At 33.4% G+C, this 24763-nt stretch overlaps 1 protein-coding gene across 2 annotated transcripts in view; it reads right to left on the bottom strand.

Moving 5' to 3' along the window:
- Positions 1 to 23549, bottom strand: part of LOC140663034 (thyroglobulin) — a 32282-nt gene extending 8733 nt beyond the window's left edge. Inside the window, exons 1-3 of one of the 2 annotated variants that reach the window (XM_072886880.1) lie at positions 23240 to 23548; positions 21303 to 21700; positions 6152 to 6293 (exon numbers count right to left, since the gene is read on the bottom strand). In XM_072886880.1, the coding sequence (XP_072742981.1) occupies positions 6152 to 6254 (103 nt within the window). In that variant the 5' untranslated portion in view covers positions 6255 to 6293; positions 21303 to 21700; positions 23240 to 23548. Of the gene's footprint in view, positions 1 to 6151; positions 6294 to 21302; positions 21701 to 23239 lie in introns of both variants that reach the window. The other variant, XM_072886881.1, reaches the window with a different exon arrangement.
- Between the last annotated feature and the right edge of the window lie 1214 nt (positions 23550 to 24763).

The following is a 24763-nucleotide window of genomic DNA, read 5'->3' as shown; positions in this document are numbered from 1 at the left end:
TGTGTCTATAATTTATATAATTCAAATATAAATATCAATAACGTTAATAATAACAGTGAAAAATTCAGACATATCTCTTCTGGTATTATTTATCATTTAGTTACTGTACAGGATCCTCAAGTGACTATCTGTTTTATGAAATGGTAAGAATTATTCCAGACAGCACCAAGTCGTCCAAGAGATGACATACTTTTTATGAAGATGTCTTTTAGCGAGAGCATATACTCGGCAAGAAAGATAGCTAAAAGACGGCGTATGTCCCATTGAAAGTCGTCTTGATCTTGATGACTAAAAGATGTGCAATAATCTATTTTTCAGACATTTCATCGTCATCTTAATATTTCTTTTCTAGACATTTTATCGTCATCTTTAGTACCTATTTTTTTTAAACATCTTTTCGTTTGAACTTTTTCTTTAAAACTCTTTTCAGACGTCTCTTGTCATCTTATTATTAATATTTAGGCTAAGTTTATTAGAAGATTTATATTTATTTCAAATACATAAATAAATTATGTATATGTATTTAAGTTACATAGAAATTTCGAGTTTGTGCTTGAAATACGATAGGCAATAAAACAGACTACTTTCAATTTATTCGGTCAGTTACAAATAATCTATTTCATATTTTGTATCTCTTGTTGGGATTATAAATTGGGATATCAGAAATTAACTTGAATACACGTTAATTAAAGTCTGAGCGCGCTGCGTAACGGCAAACAAAGGAATACGTATACATATATTATATATATATCCAAAATTGTTAATTTTTTACTACATGAATAATCATTCGTAAATTTGTACATTTATTATTGGGTGTTAATCATGTATTAACTTTTCCTTTAGAACAGAAACGTGAAAAGTAAAAAGTTTTACGTGAACTCTATGATCAGCTACGATTTCACGCGATCCTGTCCTAATCACGAAAATATGGAACTTTCACGTGAACTGTTTTCCCATGAAACTTGATGGCGGAAAGTCGGAAATTATATATAAATTAATATTATAAATGTTTGAAAAAAATAGATGAAGATGTCTTTTTTTAGGTTGACTTTTCGCGACAAGACAAAAAGATATCTCAAATATGTATAATACATCGTTTAATCGTCTTTTCGTTCCGTCAGAAAGACGACTTAAATAATAGATAGACATCTTTTCGTCATTTTTTAGTTTTTTGTACTGTCTGGGATATAAAAAAACATCTTAAGACGTGAAAAATATATATATTTAAAATACATATATTTATGAACTTTATTTAATTATTAGTTTTTAGATTCTATCAATGTCTCTACAGATCTCAAAATGATCGACTGTTTCGCAAAACAATTTAACAATTCTTTTTAAATATCTAATTCTACCAAAATAGATAGTCTTTAAGAATAGTCTGTAATTAATTTAGCGGGAAAGAAGAAATGTAATTATTGACTTTAAATTATTGATACTACGTAATTGTAGCCTTATCTAATCATGTTATCTCAGCTTTGAGCTAAAACCGTCGATTTCTAAATTTTACAAAAATACATAGTTACTTTAGATATAGTCTAGATTAATTTAATAGGAAAAAAGAGATCTAATTATCGGCTTTAAATTATTATTAGAGATATTATGTAATTGTAGACTTATCTTATCTTATTGTTAGCTTCTTATATCAGCTTTGCGTTAAAATATTAATAAAAACCTTCGGCTTATGTATAATTGCGACCCGGGAATCGCAAGGATTTCAATGTTTAATAAGGCGATGATGTTATGGATTAATAAATTATACAAGCGGGAGCGCTTAATAGGTCATCGCGTGAAATAAAGTGCTTTCTCGGACGAGAAGCCGAGGCGAGACGCCGTTTTCGAGCACGCTTGGGCTTAAAGTGTAGCACAACGATAATGATAATAATAATAAAAATAGGTAGAGTCGAGACGGCTATAACGGTTCTTCGGTATCCTACTGCCATACTTACTATACTTACTCATCACCTTATCGTACTATGAGCGCATTTCTAGGCGGTACCGCAATGGCAACTTTGCGAGTAACTTACTCGGTGCGCTCAAAGGATAGAAGAAAAGCGCATGCCAAAACGGGAATGAACAAACGTGAAACGTTAATCGGAGAAGGCGAAAACAATCAATTAAATTATCAACGAAAAACTCTGAAAAGATATGAGGAGAAAAAAGCATGCGATTCAAAAGAGAACCCAGGTAGCAAGCACGTGTCATTTTGACATGTCGAAAACTGGCTATTTTTTTGGTTCAATGACGTCACCTGACCAAATAATGTCTCATTTAAAACGTCTTAATAATGTTGTAAAAAAACGGTAATAATATCGTGATTCTTAGGTCATTATTATAAATCGCCCAAGTATTACGATTTTTTTAACTAAAAACTCATTTAATTTTTTATAATATCTTAAATTATTCAAACAACTTTGTGTATAATTTTGATATTCACAATTCTCTAATACCTCTATACCAGGACATACCCTGAACATAAATTTCCTCTATAACCTGGGACTTGATCGTGACATTTGATCATGAATCTTTTTCTCTAGCGTGAATTCGTGAAGAGTGAAAAGTTTCATTAACAAATTCAATATTTGTGAATTTTTTACGAGTTCACGCTAGAGGAAAAAATTCATAATCAAACGTCATTAAAACGTCACTATAATAGGTCTAAAATGGTCATAAAGTCACGTCTTTTAACGTCTTGAAATTTCGTCATCGGTCTGTGACATTTTTCCGTTATTTTTACGTCATTACATCACGTCATATTTGGTTCGAACCGACTATATTTTGACGTCAAAATGTAGCGTGCTTCCTACCTGGGGAACGATCGATAGACTTTTATAATTTTTTATAGAGTTTTATTAGTTTATTTTGAATCTCTCTCTCTCTCTCTTTCTCTCTCTCTCTCTTCCTCTAGTTAAAAAATAAAATAAATATACACGATATCGCTATAAGATAAAAATTTCAAGTGCGAGGATTAAGCTCTTGTTAATTTCCGCGTGACTCGATAAGAGTTTACCACGTTCCGTTACGTGGCACATATTAATACGCAGAGAGCGGTGATGCACGTTGGCGTGACAAATGAAGAAAGTGCCCGGGGTCTGGACGAGCATGTGCGAAAAGAAAATCCGCTCGAGCGGATGTTCCGTTTAGGCACACCTGGCGAAAGTCCTCGCCGAGGTGTGCTCTATGTGCTCTATGTACGCGATGTACCTACCTTCCGATACATATGTTGCGCGTCGCGTGTCGACCGGTCGTTTGCCGCGTGTTTTCACACGGCTTGAAACAATGTTTCGTAAAAAAAAAAAAAAAAAAAAAAAAAAAAAAAAAAAAAAAAGTTTAGTAAAGCTGTCGCGAAAAATAGGCGACACCGGCAGATCCGATTACCCGAAATTGTCACGCGCACGAGAGTGTGTTCTTTAGTTTCTCAAAAGCTTTACCTGGATGTTCCACCTATGACAGAATTTTAACACATAGTTTGTTGTACATTTAATTGGAGCATATAATTTGATACACATTGGCGAATGTGTTTTTGTCTCATTTCGAATTTCGAGGAATGTACATACGGATATAATATGCGCCTCGTTGCCGAGCCAGCGTTTCGTCCGCATCATCAATTCTTTCTTTCTTTCTCCTTCTTGAAAAAAAAAAAATGGAAAGAGGAGATATTGAAAAGAGAGAAAGAAAAATGAGACATATGAGAGAGAACGAGGGGATGCCTTTTAACGGTGCGGGAGAAATTCAATTTGTTATTGCCTGTGGCATGCAAATCGGGCTGCCCTCGATATTTATTGAAAAGGCCTGCATCCTGCTGTAACACATCGGGATGGGATCGATTGCCGGAATGCAAAATCGCACAGGAGAGGTTTCTAACCAGTAATTTCGTTCCGCGATTACCGTCTCGTTAGGTACCTTATTTAATTCGCTGATCGCGTTATATCAGAGACGCGTACGATTCAATCCGTTTACTATTGATTACTCGTGATGCAAGAAAATTCATACGTTTACATACGTTATCGAATAGATATCGATCGATATAATTTCAATTTCAACTTAGATTCCTACAGGCGTCCTACAGGCGAAAATTATCTCTATTCGTATTGATAAAGGATTGCTACGAATATATTATTCATTTTACCGTAACAAAGATATAGAAAATTAAATTTGTCTAAATTAGACAACATTCTCGCTTAATTATCTATTGCGAACAAATCTACTTAAAAAAATATGTTAATTATATTATTTATTAAAATCGAGCGAAAAAACAATTTTAATCTCTCGCATACACGTAAAAAAATTATATAATACAAGTCACATGAAAAATGCTGTTTTATAACATTTATTATACAGCTGGAATATTAAAAGACAATTAAGATATTTATTATAAATGCTATAAAAATTGTGATGCATTTGTTTTGTTTATTTAAAGATTATGCATTTGTTTATGGATTAAAATATTTGCATTAATTATAATACTTTTTTGTAAAATATAATATTACGTAATAAAAATATCGCCTAATTTCTCTCATATGTATTGCAATTATATTGCAATGTTTACTATAATATTATCTCCGTGATAGAAAATTTAGCTCAGAGGGATTAAACTCGGAATGAAGAACAATATATTCAGCGGTAAACGTGAGTGCAGACCGCAGAGATCAAGCTTTATGCGCATCTCGCGCAATATCTAATTTTGCAGCCGACGCTTCTCGAGCAAACGGTCATTTATGAAGGGTCGTTTTTTCGTTTGCTCCGGTAAACGGGAGGAATTGCACGACGCTGAGGGCGATCCCGAACAGAATCCTCAAATTCCCCTGGAGGAACATATGTCGCGAATATGTGCGACGGCGCGCTTGGTTGGTTCGCGTAACATCAAGTACGAATCACGGCCGTTCACGTTCGACTTCCGAAATCCGCTCACGTCTAACCATGGCGTATTACATGTAAATGCAAATGTTCCTTTCGAGAAAGGGAGAGAGAGAGAGAGAGAGAGAGAGAGAGGGAGAGGGAGAGTTGGCTTTTCTTTTTGCCTGCGTGCGGATCTTCGATCGTGCCTTCTGCATAGACATTGTCGAATATGCAAGACAGCCCACTGCTGACTCCGGTTTTGCAGAGATAGCACGACGCGGAAAATGATAAATGGATGGTGTACTAAGCAAAAAATAATGAATTCGCTCTAAATCTAAAAGAAAACAAAAAAAAAGAGAGACAGCTGGTCCGAATATAAATTTCTGGGCATTTATAAAAAAGATCGGTTGAAGGAACATTCAGTGTTGAGAAAACTTCCAACATATTGACCGAGAAAAAGAGTTTATTGTTAAAAAAAAAGAATTGATTGAGATTTTAAAGTTACTTTAAAATTCGCTCTTTTTCAAATATAAAATTGGCTTTATTATTACCTTGAATACACAAGTACACGTAAAAACATAAACAATATTCTAATCTGCGATCAAAATTTTATGTCGCAGTACAGTGATTAACATAATTATGATTAGAAAAATACAAAAAAATATTAATAATGATAATGCCTCATGAAGGAAAAAAGAAATAAAATCGAAAAACAATAATCAACAAACTCAAAAAAATATTTTGCTAATGTAGATAGATTTCTGAATGTCTCAATTAAAATTTATCGCTACTTTTTGTATCTTAGAACATATTCCAGCAATACCTCTAGAAAATTTAGATCCCATTGTCAAATATTATCACAAATATAATTGTCCTTGACAATAGAGGCCTTAGATAGGCATCGCGGACAAATTTTCTGTCTAAATTACACTTATAGTACAGATATAAATTACACGTAAACAATTTTTGTTCAAGTTGCAATATCATTTTTTTGAGTGAAAGAAACTTTATCTCCGCAGTTATTAAAAAAAGCTGTTACTTTTTATTCATACACCTTTTTTCTTGCAGGGCAGAGTCACACGAAAACGTTGATGCATTCTCGAAAAAAACACTTTGGATAAAATTTTATCATTTTACTCGAATCCTTTTAAGTATATACGATATTAGATTTATCTTTAAGCGCGCGTGCTCTCCTCGGATGGGAGACGTCACGTCAAACCACTGAGCGGTAAATAATGAAACGCCAAAAAAAAAAAAAAAAAAAAAAAAAAAAAAAAAAGAAAAAAGAAAAAAAGACAGACAGAGAACGTACCTGCGGTGATCGATGACGACAGCGAGAGAACGAGCAGCAGGCAGGTCGACGACACCCACACAACGGCGCAGGCAAGCCCACCGTTGCAGAAATCACGGCGCATCCTCAGCGCATCAAGTAATTTTTGAGCCGGCCGCTATATCTGCAACAAAGTTGCATCTTGATTAAAACTGCTTCGAGCCATGGGGAATAATCGATGGGAAGGCTAATTACGGCTACAAAAGCCGTATTCGTGACATTATCTTTCACGGACGGGAACGGAACTTTGCTTTGACAAGACGCGACGCGACGCGACGAGGTCTTAATAAGCCAACGAGAGACAAAGATAAAGGTCGGTTGACTTTTCTTTTTCGTGATATAGTATCGATGTAGAGCCGCTTCTTTCGCAGTCTCATCGCGAGTCAGAGCTCTCCCCTTTAAGCCGCAGGAATAACAATGGGAGTTATGTCTCCTTATTCGTTATGCCGCGGGGAATATTCTAATGCGCTCTCTCCTACGTTATTCATGAGTCGACTTTAGATCTACGAATTGTCAGACCGTTTTTCGTTCTTTCTTCATCTCTTCTCTTCTTCTTCTTCTTCTTTTTCTTTTTGTGTCTCGTTACAAGCTCAGCTACGATGTACCCGCTTCTTTTCATCACCGCGATTATCTGGCCGCGCCCATTGTAATCATCCCGAGAGACGTTTCTTATGTTAGAAGAGTTTGTAATTAGGAATAAAAAAGAAGATTATAAAATCGATTATTCTACCGACCGTCTTAATCCAATTACTGCAATTGTCAGTAATTGACTCTCTGATAATAATATTGTTATTATATCTTGAATACACAAGTACGCATAAAAACATAAACAATATTCTAAATTGCATTTTTCAAAATTTTATATCGCAGTATAGTGATTAACATAATTATGATTGGAAAAATACAAAAAAATATTAGTAATGATAATGTGTGACATACACGAAGGAAAAAAAATAATAAAAACTAAAAAACAAAGAAACTTTATCTCCGCAGTTATTAAAAAAAAGCTGTTACTTTTTATTCATAAATCTTCTTTCTTGCGGGGCAGAGTCACATGAAAAGGTTGATTCATTTTTGAAAAAACACTTTGGATAAGATTGTCATTTTACTCGAGTTCGAGTGATAATAATATTGTAATTATAATGTCTCACCAAACACAATATCATGTAATTGTATTAATTAAAAAAATATGTCATCATTGATAATAATGTTTTCGCGTATAATTAGATATTTTCAAAAATGAGATTTAAATTTTTATAAAAAAATGAGAAAAAACACGTATAAATTTGTTATAACATTACTGACACGATCCATGACAGTTGAGAAATATCTTTGATAAATATAAATATTTCAAGCATTTATATTTTCGATACATCTAAAACCCAATTTTCTACAATCTATATATATAATTTAAGACACAAATCTATTTATAATTTTATATGCGCTTATTATACATGTGTTATATGTGTGTTTTACTCATTTAAACATTTTTCATATTACGCGACACATAAAATTAAAATTAATTTTGTTTCGAATTTGTTTGCCGATTAAAACTAGTCTAAAGTAAAGTTGAAAGGTCCTAAACTGCACAAGAAATTTCTCTCTCTCTCTCTCGCCTCCCTATGGATCCTCTTTAATGCACATTACTTCGTGATTCATATAGGATGGCGATGGCAGGCGAAGCTGTTCGACAGTGAAATTACCGGCGCGATGTGGTGGTTACACCCTTTGGGAAACCTTCGAATTTAGGATGTACCTCGACGACATGAATAATGCAACATAGTAGGATAGCCATGCCACGTCGCGTCGGTGCATGATGGTAATTACACAGAGCAATCGCGTCAAGATTACGCTTATTGGCATTAGTCTGTTGTCGGCTGTCGGCCGAGACGTGATTCCTACACAGAAAAAAAGTAAGTGTCAAATGAAAACTATGTATATACTCATATGAACGCGTTTATTGTTTCATATGTACGCAACAATTTATAATCTTTTTAGAAGAATTGAAAAATCTCAAATTTTAACAATATTACAATCTTATTTCAAAACTACAATTGTCACATTTCAAGAATAAAATCATTATTTTAACTCTAAAAAATTGTAATCTTCCATTTGAACCAGTGTTATTTTCTATCCAACATTTTTTCCTCTCCGTTCAAGAAAATTATTCTTAAATAACAAGAATATTTTTTTGGTTGATCTATATATAGTAAAATGTCTTGATCCAAACAAATTTTCTTTCTTTAACGCAATATAATCTCGTTTCAAGATTTTTGAAACTAAAGAAACTAAAGTAAGAATATTCTTTTTTTCTGTGTAATGAAATATATGTGACACCTTTTTTCCTTGAATAAACAAGAATTACAAAAAAAAAAATTCCGGACAGCCACAGAAAAGGTTTCGCGATTTAATGCTATTACTCTTCGATCTATCATAAACTAGGATCGATATAGCGACATATCATCATATTTATTATTGGAGAAACAATAATTTAATCTTGTTGGAAAATTCTTAAATCTAGAAAAAAATGAGCTCGGTGCTAACATAAAACAAGTTATTCTAAATCCAAGAATATATAAACTTAGATTTGTATATGTTACTCTTATCTCAAAATAGTAAGACAATCTTATTTAATTCGAGGGAGAAGAATAGGAATAATTGATTTAATTTTACTACATGAAATTGTGACAATGGCTAAACACATCAAGAATATTTTTTGTCTCGTAATCAGAAAAAATCCTTTCAAACTAAATTGCCGCGTGGTGTTTTATACACAGAAAAAAAGTAAGTGTCAAATGAAAACTTATATACTCATATGAACGCGTTCATTGTTTCATATACACGCAACAATTTATAATCTTCTTAGAAGAATTGAAAAATCTTAAATTTCAACAATATATCATAATCTTATATCAATATTACAATTGTCATTTCAAGAATAAAATCATTATTTTAACTTTTAAAAAATTATAATCTTCGATTTGAACCAGTGTTATTTTCTATCCAACATTTTTTCCTCTCCACTCAAGAAAATTATTCTTAAATAACAAGTACATATTTTTCTTGGTTGAAGTATATAAAATGTCTTCATCCAAGCTCTTTGTTTAACGCAATATAATGTCATTTCAAGATTTACATTTTGAAACTAAAAATATTTTCAAAATAGGAATATTCTTTTTTTCTGTATCCGTATCACGATGCGACTGACAGATTTCTTTATCTCAAGGAGAAATCCCAACGTTTTTTAGAGAAAACTTGGGTGGTCTAAAAGCATTGAATATTATATTACATTAATCTAAAAATAGAATTATTTATTACGTAAAATAAATAATTCTATTATACGTGCGTGCATATAGATAAACCTTTTTTTAGCAACGGTAAATTTTGCCATTGCGCGGACGAATATTTACTGTTGTAAATATAGAGTGGTATAAAGAATAAAAATTATTCTACCCTTTGTAAAAAATGTCGCGTTCGCTCGAGTTGGACGTTGGACCTGAACAAAGTAACTCGATTTTGCACGGCAAAGTTTTCGCTAATATTCGTTCACGCTTTATTTAAGGTATACAGCTTTACTTTAAGCTTGTAATCGACCGTGAGAATATATATGTACATACAAATAGTGAACACACATGAGGTCGAAAACTAAATCCGATTAACATACGATAAATGTGCGCTTTAGTTTGTAGAATATAGCGAATTGAAAGGTGGACTGAATGCAATATATTTGTTTTTGCTTTTTATAAAACCGAGAAAATGAATAATTAATTTTCTCAACTTTAATTTTAACAAGCTTCTAAAAGTTTAAATTAAATATGTCGTCGATGTGAGTATAGCTGCGAAGAGAAAACTCTTCCAACAATAAAAATAGAACAAGTCGATCGTAATCGATCAATCATTTTATATAAAAAAATTACTTTAATATGTATTTGTATATATTTTGAATGAAAATGTCAATTGTGAGATTGTGAGATTGAAATATATCGAAATGATGTAATAGGTCTCTCGAATATCTGTATAATTATAATCTGTATAATTAATCTCGAACATTATCCACTAGGTGGAATAATCGATGCCGAATCAAGCGTGCAATCGAATCGAGCGCTAACAAGCAGTTCCAAACTTCGTTATATAGGGTGTCCCATTTTAAGTGTGTACCCCAAATAACTTTCTTATTTTTGATTTTAGAGAAAAATGTTTCTGGCAAAAGTTGTATGGTTTCAAGGGGGCCATAAAATGGTACCATTGGTTTGACCTTGGATAGTCATTTGTAGGTCACGTGACGGTCACCTTTAATTTCTTAAATGAAACTTACTATTTTTTATTACATATTCTTATATCTTACCCTCGAGAGCTTTCCAAAACACTGTAATAAAGTTTCTTTTGATCAAGTACTTTTCGAGTTATTAAAATATTAATTTTTCGATTTTTTTTTTTAAAGAAACAACCATGTATTTTCTTTATGATTATTATTATGTGGTAAAAAGTATTCAAATATAAGATAATCGAAAAATTAATATTTCCGTAGCTCTCTACGAACCAAGTTTCTATTCAATCCTACGAAATATTCAGCAACGGCCCATGTTACAAGCCGACTTACTTTCCCACGGTTGATTCACCGGATGTGGGTCACTCGTCGTCATCGGAATCTTCCTTCCGGGTCTTAGCCTTAGCGCCTTTAACTTTCTATTGTCGTCATGAATTCCCGAATACGTCATCACCACGTACCCGTCGGTACACTTTCGTGAGGAAAAGAAGAGACGAAAGAGAGAACCCGCTCGCGAGAGAGGACAGATGGAAGGGAGATCAGCCTTCCTCTTCCGAGCGAGGAATCTCACCAGCGGGTCGTCGCATCGGTGAATCGTGAATGAGAAATAAAGTTGAAATCGCGCCGGATGTACCCGGCATCGAGAAGAGTGGGCCGCGCCGGTTCGAATGAAAAGAGAAAGAGAGAGAGAGAGAAAAAAAAAGGAACACCTTGTATCCTCTTACATTCTTCGTGAGTAATATAAGTGGCACGGTCGTATAGTAAGCGCTACGGTGTTGCTTTTATGGCGACAATATTAGCGCCAGCACGAGCAGCAAATAACTACTGCTCGCACATATATACGGCGAGCTCTTGTACGACATTATTATTACATGCCCTCCGAGTGTTTCATTATTGAAACATGCCGGATATTTCAGAACTTCCGGATCTGAATTACGATTCCGTTTTTGTTGCCTTTCTTTCAAATATATATGTGAGATTCCTTTTGAAAAAAAAAAATAAAAAAAAAAAAACACCCGCTCAATACAGAAATATCTCTGGCACAAACTCGCAAACTTTCAAATAAAAATGTAACAAAAGTATTAAAAAATTAGTTTGTCGAAATACAAATACGAGATCGATGTAATTAGCCAAGTAATTGATTGTACACCATCAATTTATAATTAACACGCATACGCTATTAATTTATAATGAAATATATTTAATGCATAATTTAAAAGAAAATTTGCAAATTCTAATTGTAAGTTAAATTAAAGATATATAAAATGAATTTAAGATTAAAGTAAAATATAAAAACTTGACGTGTATAGACCCTCAAACAATATATTCAAATATACAATATTAATAAGCAATATATAAAGTATTATGTTATAAATTCCATGTATGTATGCCTTAGAATAACAAAGCGCTTAAATAAAGAGAGAACGCATTGTAACCAAAAGTGTACAAATGTTAATATTATTGTAGTACACAGGAGTTAATGCTACGTTTTAACTGTATATGTATTTTCAATCTGCAAATAATATTATATTTGTACAGCGCTGTAATTCAAATAGCATTTTTTGATGTTAATTACAATGGTCAGACTGCTTAGCAGTTTAATATCTCTAAAGTATTGATTTATAACTATATTGTATATATATGTATGTGATTATAATATATTTACATCTATAATACATGTCACAATTTAAATGTGCAGGACGCTTTACAATACAAATTATCCTTTATACTTTGCAATATATTATTAATATCTATATTGTTCGATATAATGTTTAATATAAGTACAAATATTGTACGTAGCCTAGATATATCATATAATCAATACTTTATTAATATGATATTAAATTAATAAATATTTAAAACTTGATTTTTATCACAGCTTTAGTTCTGTAGGTATTTTAATTATTAAAAGTTCTTTGTTGGAAAATTCTGAATAATCTATTCGATTTTTTTTATTTGTACTTAAAATTCAAAATTATAATTAATTTATGCGTTTAAGTATTTTTTGATTATTCCTATCAATGTATACCTTGATAATTATAAAATTTTTAAATACGGAAAAATAATATATATCACTGTATATATAAAAAACTTGAGAAAGATCGTAGGGTTTTTAGAACGTTTAATTTTTTCGAAAAAGTTTGCCGAATCTTTCGAGATTAGTATCTTCGTTATATCTGCGATTCCACTTGGATAATTTTAACTTTTTATGCCGGAAATTGTGCATTCGAGCACAGAGTGCATTTGGCCGATGGCTGCACAGTAACTCGGAAACAGTTACACGTGCAAAAGTTATCTCGAACTTCCTTTGTCTTCTTAATGATATTGGTACTTTCCTAAACTCTATTGAAGCACTACAAATACATACGTATTTGTACTTTATACAATTGCACGTATCTCTTGCAAAAGGCTTACATTAAAATTATTATTGTGGTATTACAATAATTATATCATTTTTTTTTTTTTTTAGTATCAAATATGAAAAAGTCGTTTCATTTATCTATTATTACTTTCTCGTCTTCCTTTCCGTCTCTCTTTGTATTAAACTTCCTGTATACATCTCCGAAAATGTTAAATCTACACACGTTCGCTGGTTATACCCGGAACGTGGACCGCGAGCATTTGCAATATTCACGTCTGACAAATGGGAATAGGATAGAGTTGTATTTCTCAAACTTGCACAGGTCACGAAATCCTAAGCATCTCCCGAATGCATTCTTAGTTTATGCCGGGAATATAATTATCTCGGAAAATATAATACACACGGTTGCACACGTGTATAAAATGTTTCGGGAGAATAATTTATTATGATTTAGATAATATCTAATTATATAGTGTATACAAATACCGAGGTAGACAGAACAAAAAGTAAGCGTCAAATCAAAACTTATATACTCGTATAAACGCGTTTATTGTTTCATATATACGCAACAATTTATAATCTTCTTGGAAGAATTGAAAAATCTCAAATTTTAACAATATTACAATCTTATTTCAAAACTACAATTGTCACATTTCAAGAATAAAATCATTATTTTAACTCTAAAAAATTATAATCTTCGATTTGAACCAATGTTATTTTCTATCCAACATTTTTTCCTCTCCGTTCAAGAAAATTATTCTTAAATAACAAGAATATTTTTTTTTTTTTTAGTTGATCTATATATATCTTGATCCAAGCAAATTTTCTTTCTTTAACGCAATATAACCTCGTTTCAAGATTTTTGAAACTAGATATTGTTAAAGTAAAAATATTATTTTTTTTCTGTGTAATGAAATATATGTGACATTTTTTTTCTGAATAAACAAAAATTACAAAAAAAAAAAAAAATTCCGGACAGCCACAGAAAAGATTTCGCGATTTAATGCTATTACTCTTCGATCTATCATAAACTAGGATCGATATAGCGACATATCATCATATTTATTATTGGAGAAACAATAATTTAATCTTGTTGGAAAATTTTTAAATCTAGAAAAAAATGAGCTCGGTGCTAACATAAAACAAGTTATTCTAAATCCAAGAATATACAAACTTAGATTTGTATATGTTACTCTTATCTCAAAATAGTAAGACAATCTTATTTAATTCGAGGGAGAAGAATAGGAATAATTGATTTAATTTTAAAATTGTTTTAATTTTACTGCATAAAATTGTGACGATGACTAAACACATCAAGAATATTTTTTGTCTCGTAATCAGAACAAATTCTTTCAAACTAAATTGCCGCGTGGCGTTTTATACACGGAAAAAAAGTAAGTGTCAAATCAAAATTTATTTACTCATATGAACGCGTTTATTGTTTCATATATACGCAACAATTTATAATCTTCTTGGAAGAATTGAAAAATCTTAAATTTCAACAATATTATAATCTTTCAATACTACAATTCTCATTTCAAGAATAAAATAATTATTTTAACTGTAAAAAAATATTTATCTTTAATTTCAACATGTGTTATTTTCTATCCAACATTTTTTCCTTTCCATTCAAGAAAATTATTCTTAAATAACAAAAATATATTTTTCTTGGTTGAACTATATAAAATGTCTTTATCCAAGCATATTTTCTTTATTTAACGCGATATAATCTGGTTTCAAGATTTTTGAAACTAAATGAGATATTGTAAAAATATTCAAAGTAAGAATATTCTTTTTTTTTTCTGTGTAGAACAAATGCATGTTTGTTCATACGAGCATATATATTCTTCTCCTTCCAGTAACTCCAAAAAGTTGTAATATTTATGGCGACTACGAAAAACGAATGTCAGAAAGGCTGGCACCCCTTCGTTATTGTCAGAACCTACGCGGTGGAGGGACTATTAAATCTTGAGCGAAACAAAAATGAAAGAGCGTACGTCGCATACTTAATAAGGGAGGGGACCGCCGAATAACGATTCATCTTTTATAATTACACGACCGGTATTCGTATTTGAATTACACGCGCTACATCTTGCGAAAATGACGGCCAAAATGACGATCTAGATTTTAGAGAGGTTACCTTCCCAGCAATTAAATAAGCGGCATAAATTTATAATCAATTTGCCTGCTCGTACGAATATCTAATCAATAAGAGAGAAAATCATGGCGCAACTCTCCTCTCTCTCGGCCGGGACAACTAAATATATTATAAATATTATACAAAATGTCCAGAGACCGACACCGGATGTCCTTTTAATGTTCTTTGGCCCGTTTGGAATCGATTTTTCTTGGAGATGGAAAAGGCAGCTATAAATGTCAAGACATATTCATCAAACTATTGAATAATTAATCATCCGAAAAGAGATTGATGGCGAATTGTGAGAGAATATATGCGTAATTAAATCACATTATTTGATTAATTTAATTTCAAGTAGATATATAACAAGAGAATTTGAAGTAAAAGTTCAGTTGTAACAATAATAGAATCGCAATTCTCGCAAAGCTTATATAATTATATGTAAAGAAGTAATAAAAACGATCATATCCGAGGAAATTATTATGGCTGGAAAGGAGTATCTTCAGTTTCTGGGACACGTTGTAATGGCAGATCTATCGATGAAAATCAGCGTGAATAAGAAGCCGTTGTAGGTTGTAGGCCGCATATCGCGCGTCGTTCCGATCTGATTAGCGCGCTGATATAACATTCAATTTCCTACAGCAGATTGGTAGGATAGATAGATAGATTACACGGATACCTTCGGATAATATTATGTGTTCCAGATCGCATCTCTCGAATGCAGATGGCCGGAAGAGTAGACGTGCGATTGAACGGTCCGATGGAACGGACGGACGATCCATTTTTTACGTGTTACCGCAGAGTTATTTAAATGGAATCGCACACGCGGAAGTATGCCATCTCGTTCTAAAGCTAAACTATATTGCATAAACCGGATATCCGGTTGCCGGAGCCAGCTTTTCCATTAGGTGCTTCGAACGAGGAAAAAAAAATCTTTTAAAAAAGAAATTCGTAAAAGAGATAAAATGATGCGATCTAATCTTAATTTTAATTAATTAAAATACATAGTTAATTTATTTTTGTATTTAATATGTCAATTATATATATATATATATATATATATATATATATATAATTCGGAATTACAGAGCTTTAGGTATTTTTATTTAAAAAATGTAGACTAGTAAGACATATATATATATATATATACATTTTTTAAATAAAAATACCTAAAGCTCTGTAATTCCGAATTGCTACGTTTAAATCAAAACGGCTGCAAAATTGCATGATGCAATATGTGTTAATAATGTAACATTCTTTATCACAAAGAGCAGTAATTTGGCCAGAGTTACCTAGCTTCCGTCGGCTAATCCCCCGTGTCGGAAGCTAAAGCGAATACAAAATCGAGATGAGCGTGCGATGAGTTAACGCGAGGGCAAAGTGAAAACTTTTTTTTTTCGTTATGAGGTAAAAAATCACCACCGACTGCATCGGTGCGATGATGTCGGAGGTGTGCTCCGAAACCGACGACCCGTGGATTTCCGCCTACGGGCGGACTTCCTCCCGCGGGACGAAACGCCAGGGAAATTCTCTCTCTCTCTCTCTCTCTCTCTCTCTCTCTCTCGCTCCAGTCTTTTTCCGCTTTTTCCGAAAACATCGTACAAAAACGTATCACGACGCGGTGTTCTGTAACAGCTCGAAAATCGACAGTTTCTGGTGTTTTAAATCATGCAGATGTGTGTGTATATGTGTGTGTGTGTGTGTGTGTGTGTGTGTGTGTGCGCGCGCGCGCATGGAGAACCAGATTTTTACATTAGATACCGTACTAGATGCGATGCCCGAGGTCAACAACATTTTCTGATACGCGCGGACAAAGGGAAAATAAAAAAGTTAAAAAATACTTTTAAATCTGAATCATCAAAGCGTTAAAAAAAAAATTTTTTTTTTTTCCTTTTCCTTTAGCATATTTCGAAACAAAAAATCGTACAACATATTAAAAATACGTTTAGAAGAGGACACATGTTTTAACGTTCTATAGGTTTTTTTTAATAAACATTTTTGAACATGTATGTACTGTTAGGGAACACATTGAGCTTTAACGTAACTTGTAGTTGAAAAGAACGAAAATAACATGGTGTTTTCTGTATCGCAATTTACGATCCGATATTTTCTATTTAAAAATATACCTAAAGTACCTTTATGTTTTTAAATGGAAAAGAACACAATATTCCTAATTTAATTTTGCAATAAAAGTAAAATGAGAAATTCAAAAGTGTAGAACAAATCGTATTAAAATGTGATATTAAAGCTCGCGAATAAATAGCTCGTGAATAAAAAGAGAGAGAGAGATAAGAGAGCAGACCGTCTCTTACGTCGGAAGTTACGGGAGTGCACCGCTGTTTTCCTCGCGAAACGCTATTGGAAATTCTTTGTATGCTTTTGAAAGCAGCACGCGACGGGCGTTGTCAGCTAGACGACTACAAAGTATTACAGATTTGCTTGCAGCAGAACTCAGAGAACGTATCGAAAAATTCTTCCTTGGCCAAAAGACCGTCACGTCGTCGAAATTTCCATGTTTCACGTCGAACGGAACATCTCGTTACTCTCTTTGAGCAATTTACCGAACGAGTATTTTTCTTCCAGAAACACGAGCAATTTATATTTGCAAACATTGCGCACAAATCAAATTGTTGCGATTAAAAAAAAATTGTGGAAATTAAATCGCTAAAACCAAATCTTTCTGTATCTTAGCGATCCCGGAATTAACGTTTACTCCGTATTGTTATTTTTGGCACCTTTTTAACCGTACAAGTGAGTCAGTATTTTTGTCTATTAATACGTTACATCTTTGAATTTTTTAAATAAAAACTAGAATAATAAATTTAAAAAATAATTCAAAGTTCGGCATTATCGATATTAACAGTAATATTATCAGCTTTGATTAACGATTACTTAAATAATCGGTAATGAGAATAGAAAATTATTTGATTACTCGAGTAATCGGTAATCAGAATTAAATAATTTTAATTACTTGATTAATAATTTGAAAAAAAAGAGTACTCTCAAAAGCGAACGGTAGCTCTCTCTCATCAATTTGATATGTTTTTTACGTACCATTCACTCAATTCAGATTCAATATATTTGCTTATTGAAAACGGAGATATTATTTTGTTTCTTGAATTATTTTTTTATCAGCCATAAACAGTCTAATTCAACTAATTTTATTAGAAAAATATTTCGTTAAATTTATTACCTTTTCTGTGTATAATTGCTGACTGTTAATTAATTACACAATCAAGAAACATCTGACCCTAATTATTGAGGGATAAATTGAAAAATTACTGATTATTATTCAAGTAATTAAAATTATTTAATTCTAATTACCGATTAATCGAGTAGTTAAATAATGTTCTATTCTGATTACTGATTATTTAGATAATCAAATAATTTTATTTTAATATTTATTTTTTGCCGATCTCTAAAATAATTTGCTTAAATATATGTTTTACGACCTTTTCTTTTTTTTTTTTTTGTTTAGAAAAATAGACGCTGTTCGAAAAACGATCCATCAGTACAGAATAAGGGTTAATATTCAGATACCTTATGGTGTAAAATTTAATTTGGCTTACACACGCAAACATCGGGACACAAGTTAACGTTCACAAGTATGAATACCTAAGCCTGGTGTGAATTTTACTCGGTTGAAAGTTCCATCGAACGGCGCGGAACGGGCACGCGTGAAGAAAAAAAAAAAGAAACTGCTTTCACGTCCGCACTCCGCGAGGATATCGCGCAAATAGAAAACGTTATACAATGCGGTACACGGTAAAGATTCGAGGCGAGAATTCCGCTACGCGTCGGGGAACATGCGTTCGAAAATTCTTCTAGCGGTGCATATCCTGCGTAAATGCAGGTGCGAGACGCGTAAATGCGGTGCGCTTCGGTTCGGTTCGGTTCGGTTCAGTTCGGTTCGAGAAAATATACGCGTTTACACGAGAGAATTGCACATTCTTGCGGCTGTTTAGAAAGTATACACGCGGATAGGTTTCGCGAGGAATATTGGTTAACTCTGTTAGCCGATGTGCACGATCCTGACTTGCGCAAGGATTTATTACAGTAACGGGGCCGAAAAATATGTAACGTACAGTGACCTAACGCACACGCGGTCCAATTAAAAAATCAACGTTTCCTCCATTTTTTTTTCCTCTCTCTTTTAACAAAACACGCAAATATTTTATCATACTTTTATATATTTTCTTCAATCTCTTTACAATTTGTAAATTTATATTTATAATAGTATATTTCCTAGTTGAAATTATAAAATTTTCGTATATAATTTAAGTAATATATTTAGAAGAGAAAAAATTGCGCGCGATACACATACATTTCCTTTGACGAATTATGCACATGTGTTTTTAAATTTTTAAGTCACAAGGCACGCACATGGTATACGAGTGCAGTTTTTATTATAAAGACTATACGATGTGTGTGTGTCTTTATATGACTTAAAAATTTAAAATTTTTATAGCTGCTCGAAGTGAATGTGTGTAACGCGTAACTTTCTTTTCTGATTTATGTATTACAAAGATTTATATTATAAAAATTGAGGAAATAATATGTTCGATTACAACGTACTAGTAAGGCATAAGAGCTATAAAAAGTTTCTTTTCCCTCACTTTCTATTTAAACGTTGCTGCGAGTATAATGATGGAAATCGTTTTAATACAGGTTTAATCTCGCTCTAATTTAACAAGTTAAAAAGACGCAGAACTTGGCGTCGATTTAGGCAATGAGTCGTATAATTCGGAAATATTCCGCGAAATATGATTATTCCTATGGAAACTTTTAACACGAAAGCGTCAAGTTGAATATCGAAGCTTTACTCTAGAAGCATGATTTAATGTAAGCCATTTAAGAAGGATAAAGTTTCTTTAGAGAATTTCCATAGTACCATCTTCTTCCCGGGAATATGGATCCGCTTAAGCCTCATTCTAATCGCGCGGCCTGGAAAGTATCCCCTCTCGGGGAAAAAAAAAAAGAATTTCTCTTCGCGCTCATAAATAAATCAACGAGCGTCTCGAGATGAGAAAGAAAGATTTTTCGCGTGTTGGAAAATAAATCCACCCCTGCTAGAAAGTTACGCATATTACTTGGTAATTTTTCGTGAAAAAACGTCTCGTTCTCTGGCTCAGTAAAACATTCAACAATAATCGAGCCGCTCGGCGCAACAATGGCCCGGCCATATGAAATTTTTGTTTCGGCGAAAATAAAACTGCGGTTTTTTTTATATGCAACCTATCGGTGACTCAGTAAATCCATTTTTTTCGTTTTTCGCAGATTGTTTGGCTATTGTTTCGATTAACAATGTTGCACACCACAATACTATCTTCCCTCAACAATTTACTCTATTATCGATGCGTAAAAATTTTACATGTAGCAGAAAATATGATTAATCTTTAATTTGTTGTCAATTTACGTGAAAAACAAATATAAATAGATAATCAGAGTTGCATTAAACTCAGAGCAACATTGCGAAATAAAAACAATACATGGAGAAAGAAATGCAAAATAAAAAAAAAATCTCTCTGAGAGACTCGCGTATTAAAAATACTGTGCAATAAAATTTATGTATACCCAATAGCATTGTACACTCAAAAAAATATTTCGCTAATGTAGATAGATTTCTAGATGTCTCAATTAAAATCTATCGCTACTTTTTGCATCTGTTAGAATATTGTTTGTCACGTATAGAATTTATAGCAGCATTATATTCTAGCAATACCTCTAGAAAATTTAGATCCCATTGGCAAATATAATTGTCCTTGACAATTATAAGCCTTAAAAATAGGCATCACAGACACAAATTTTCTATCTAAATTACACTAATAGTACAGGTATCAATTCCGTCTCTGTCATTTAAATTGATGAAGTGCAAAATATATGCGGTATCATAGTATTTGCTAATAATTTATCTATTTCAGTTAATTTTTTACACCTAGAAAATATTTGTTGCAAGATTATTTTTTTCAATGAATGATTCGTTTGAAATAAATTTGACTAAAAATCATAAGGATCTTGAAATAAATAAATTTTCATTCAAAAAAATATTTGGCAATACCTCTAGAAAATTTAGATCCCATTGGCAAATATAATTGTCCTTGACAATTATAAGCCTTAAAAATAGGCATCACAGACACAAATTTTCTATCTAAATTACACTAATAGTACAGGTATCAATTCCGTCTCTGTCATTTAAATTGATGAAGTGCAAAATATATGCGGTGTCCAGTATTTGCTAATAATTCATCAGTTTAAGTTAATTTTTTTGAGTGTCGGATTAAAAAAAAAAATAAATAAAAAAAAAAAAAACGTCGGGAATGGTTGGCGGTTATTTTCGAAAAGTAGCACACTGTAAGCCGGAACTCACCTCGATCGTAAGTATGAATTCCCGAGGATGTGACACGGTTAAATTCACCGATGTCGTGGAGAAAATCCGTCGTTTCTCGCGCGCACAATCCCTTGGTTATAAAAGGCCTTACTTCGATACAAAGTCGAAAAGACGTGAAAAATCGCGCGGTATGGTGGCGCGTGGCGTATGCGATTGCGTTTGGCCTGTTTACGAGGCCGACGACGGCGACGCCGTTTCCTCGTGTGATCCTCCGAGACTCCGAGACGCGCGGCTCCCGTTCCTTTCGCTCAGTCCGCGCCGGACGACGCTCGTGCACTGGCTCGTGGCTCGTAGCTCGTGGCTCGTGGCTCGTGGCTCGTGGCTCATCGTCCCGTCGTGTTCGGCGCGGCCTCGTATGATGACCCCCTTCTAGAATTCTACGGCGATGTATGGATGTATGTATGTATGTATGTATGTATGTATGTATGGTATGGTGCGGTCACCGACGTCGCGCATGGGATCGAAATCGATCGCGCTCCGAAATGAAATCCCTCGTGGCTGTCGAGTAGGAGAAGGAACCGACGAGGACGAGGAAACAATTATCCACGCGAGTTGACGATGAGGACCGTTTGCAAGCTTAACAATTATGCTCCGCTTAACAATTATCTCTTTACCCCTTTGTAGATTATAATCACACCTCTGCGATACCGATGGAAAATTAGCGCGCGACCGGTCCTTTTAAGGATATAATTTCAATAATACGTGCCTATTATACCGGGGTAATATAACCACGTAATCGTGTTATCCCCTTTCCTCATCGATATAATCCTCTAATATTCCAGGAATATTCGCGATATCGATCGATGAACGGATGTTGACGATTAAGCTTAGCAGAGATCAAGACCTCGTCCTAGTTTATAAGAATAAGTAATAATTTGCTTTTACTTCAATCGAGACGCTTGAAATAATAATCTGCTCGATACACAAAAATAGAAGAAGAAAAAGTCATTAACTATTTAACATACTTTCCAACGCTTCCAAATAAAGAATGCTCATCATCCTGCTGAATGTGTATTTTCCCGTTTATCAAATGCGCCTATTATTTGGTATGGAAATGAGATTGAAAACCATTAGCGGGGATAAATTTGCGCTACAATCCGCATATCGCAGAATTCGCATAACGAGGCGCTTATTAGCTAGTTAGATTGCTAGGTTGCACAAACATCGGAATGCACGGTGTCATGACCGCGACGCGACCGATCGTATCAATAATAAATGAGGCAGACCAATCGATCGAAACGAATGACCCAAAAACACCTACGATTGCTCCGACGAGATACACCGAGAAAGATGCTCTTCTAGCATCCGGTTGGACTTGTTGGTCGAAAAATTTCTCACCGAAAAAGCGGAGACATTCCGCTTCAAGACGACGAAATAATATATTTCCGATTCGATCCCGCAATTTTTTATCAAATATCAAATAGAATTTGATTGCGATTATAAACTCAATTCTCCGATAAAAATATTATCGCAACAAGGTTCCGTCAAAGTTTCACAAAAAGTATATATAAGAATTCCATTTGAAATAGATTTAGCTTTGAGAAAATTTCAATTCAACCTTAACTCATTGCCTATGCTTTATACTTTATATTATACAATAAATTCATCTCTAGATTCGTTTCTCTTTTAACAAAGAATATTTTTCTGTTTCAATAATAATAATTTATACAAATTTCTAAATTAAGATTTTTTTACCTCATACTATTAAAATTAAAAATTAAATTATCTGTAATTATTATATATACCATACACGTGGTTGATATATTAAATTATTTCTTACATAAATTTCTAGTTTTGCCAGATCGTATTAATTTAAAATGCGTCAATATTGCACACATGACAAATTTATCCCGAGTTAATTGCCAAAGATATCAATACCTTATCGATATTGTATATTTTAAGAAAAATGTAAATACCTTTTTTCTCGTTGTCCCCTGCGATTGTTCGACGCCTCTCTTTTTCCTGTCCCTCTCTCGTCCGATGAATCGACAATCGTTTAATTCCAGCGCGCACGTGTTGCAAATTAATAATGCGGTCCGAGCTCTCTGGTAGCCGAGGAATCCGATCCTCGTGCGACCCGCTTATTCACCTTTACGGTACTCGCGGTACTCGTGACTCGTGGCCGAGTCCGCGCCGGCGTGCAAACTCGCGCGACGATACGCAAACGCGCGCTTTTGCGACCGCGACCCGCGACCCGCGACGCTTCTGTTCCGCACTTTTAGACGCCCTGAAATGTCACAGCACTTGTGTATGTATGTGAGATTTGTATTCGAACTTCTTATTTACAACACGCTAAGAATTAATGTCGCGAGATTCTCGATTCCGAAATTGTCTATACATGTACGAAAATTAATTATTTATTATTCATTCATCTTTATTATTGTTATAAAGAAAAATTTTAATTATTTTAGTTTTTATAATTTTATTTATATTATTATTATTATTAAGGAAAATCTATATATCCTTAAGCTACATTTTATATAATAAATTTTCCTTGGGAGAACTTATTTTGGATTATTTGCAACTCGAAGGTTATAGCCATACCGCGAAATTTCAATAAAAAAAAAATTTGTGTATGTATGTGAGATTTGTATTTGTACTTCTTATTTACAACACGCTAAGAATTAATGTCGCGAGATTCTCGATTCCGAAAATGTCTATACATTTACGAAAATAAATTATTATTATTAAGAAAAATTTATGTTATTATTTTATTTTTTATAATTTCATTTATATTATTATTATTGAAGAAAATCTATATCCTTAATCTACATTTTATATAATAAATTTATTTATAGTCGCAAAAATAAATCATTCAATGTAGATTAAGGATATAAATTTTCCTCGTGAGAACTTATTTTGGATTATTTGCGACTCAAAAGTTATAATAGCTATACCGCGAAATTTCAATAAAAAAAAAAAATAAATATGTTCGCGAGAGAATTTAATCAGAAATATAAAAAAGAGAATAATACACTCAACGGTACGAAGAACTCTTCAATTCTTGTGTCGTTAGCGGTAGTGCGTGTTGACCTGGGAGGTTGCATTCACGAAGAAAGGCGATAGAAACACGAGGAATGTTAGAGGACGGATTCCGTCGAGAGAAAGATGAACAATGGAGGAGAAGTAGGGAAATCTCCATGTACGAACACGATGCCCTTCCTAAGCGGCCTCGGGGGGCCACGAGCGTGGCACCGAGTAGTCATCGTCGAGAGGAGAGGCCCAGTGACCGACATTCCCCTTTCTCCCGATCCTTCCTTCGATCCTCCTCCGACCGGATCTCACGGCGACACTGCGATCGTTCACGCACCGACGACCCGAAGATCGCGAGCAGCCGGAACCCGCGGACTCATCGCCCTGAATTTCCGCTTGAATGAAGGAGCCGTTCGAGAACGCGTCAGAGCGAAATCTCGTTCCCGATATCTAAGAGAATAAAATAT

Source organism: Anoplolepis gracilipes, chromosome 2 (assembly GCF_047496725.1).
Source record: "Anoplolepis gracilipes chromosome 2, ASM4749672v1, whole genome shotgun sequence".
In the NCBI taxonomy this organism is placed as follows: domain Eukaryota; kingdom Metazoa; phylum Arthropoda; class Insecta; order Hymenoptera; family Formicidae; genus Anoplolepis; species Anoplolepis gracilipes.
Note: the sequence above shows the minus strand (reverse complement) of the source record. Positions and strands in the feature narration are given on the sequence as shown.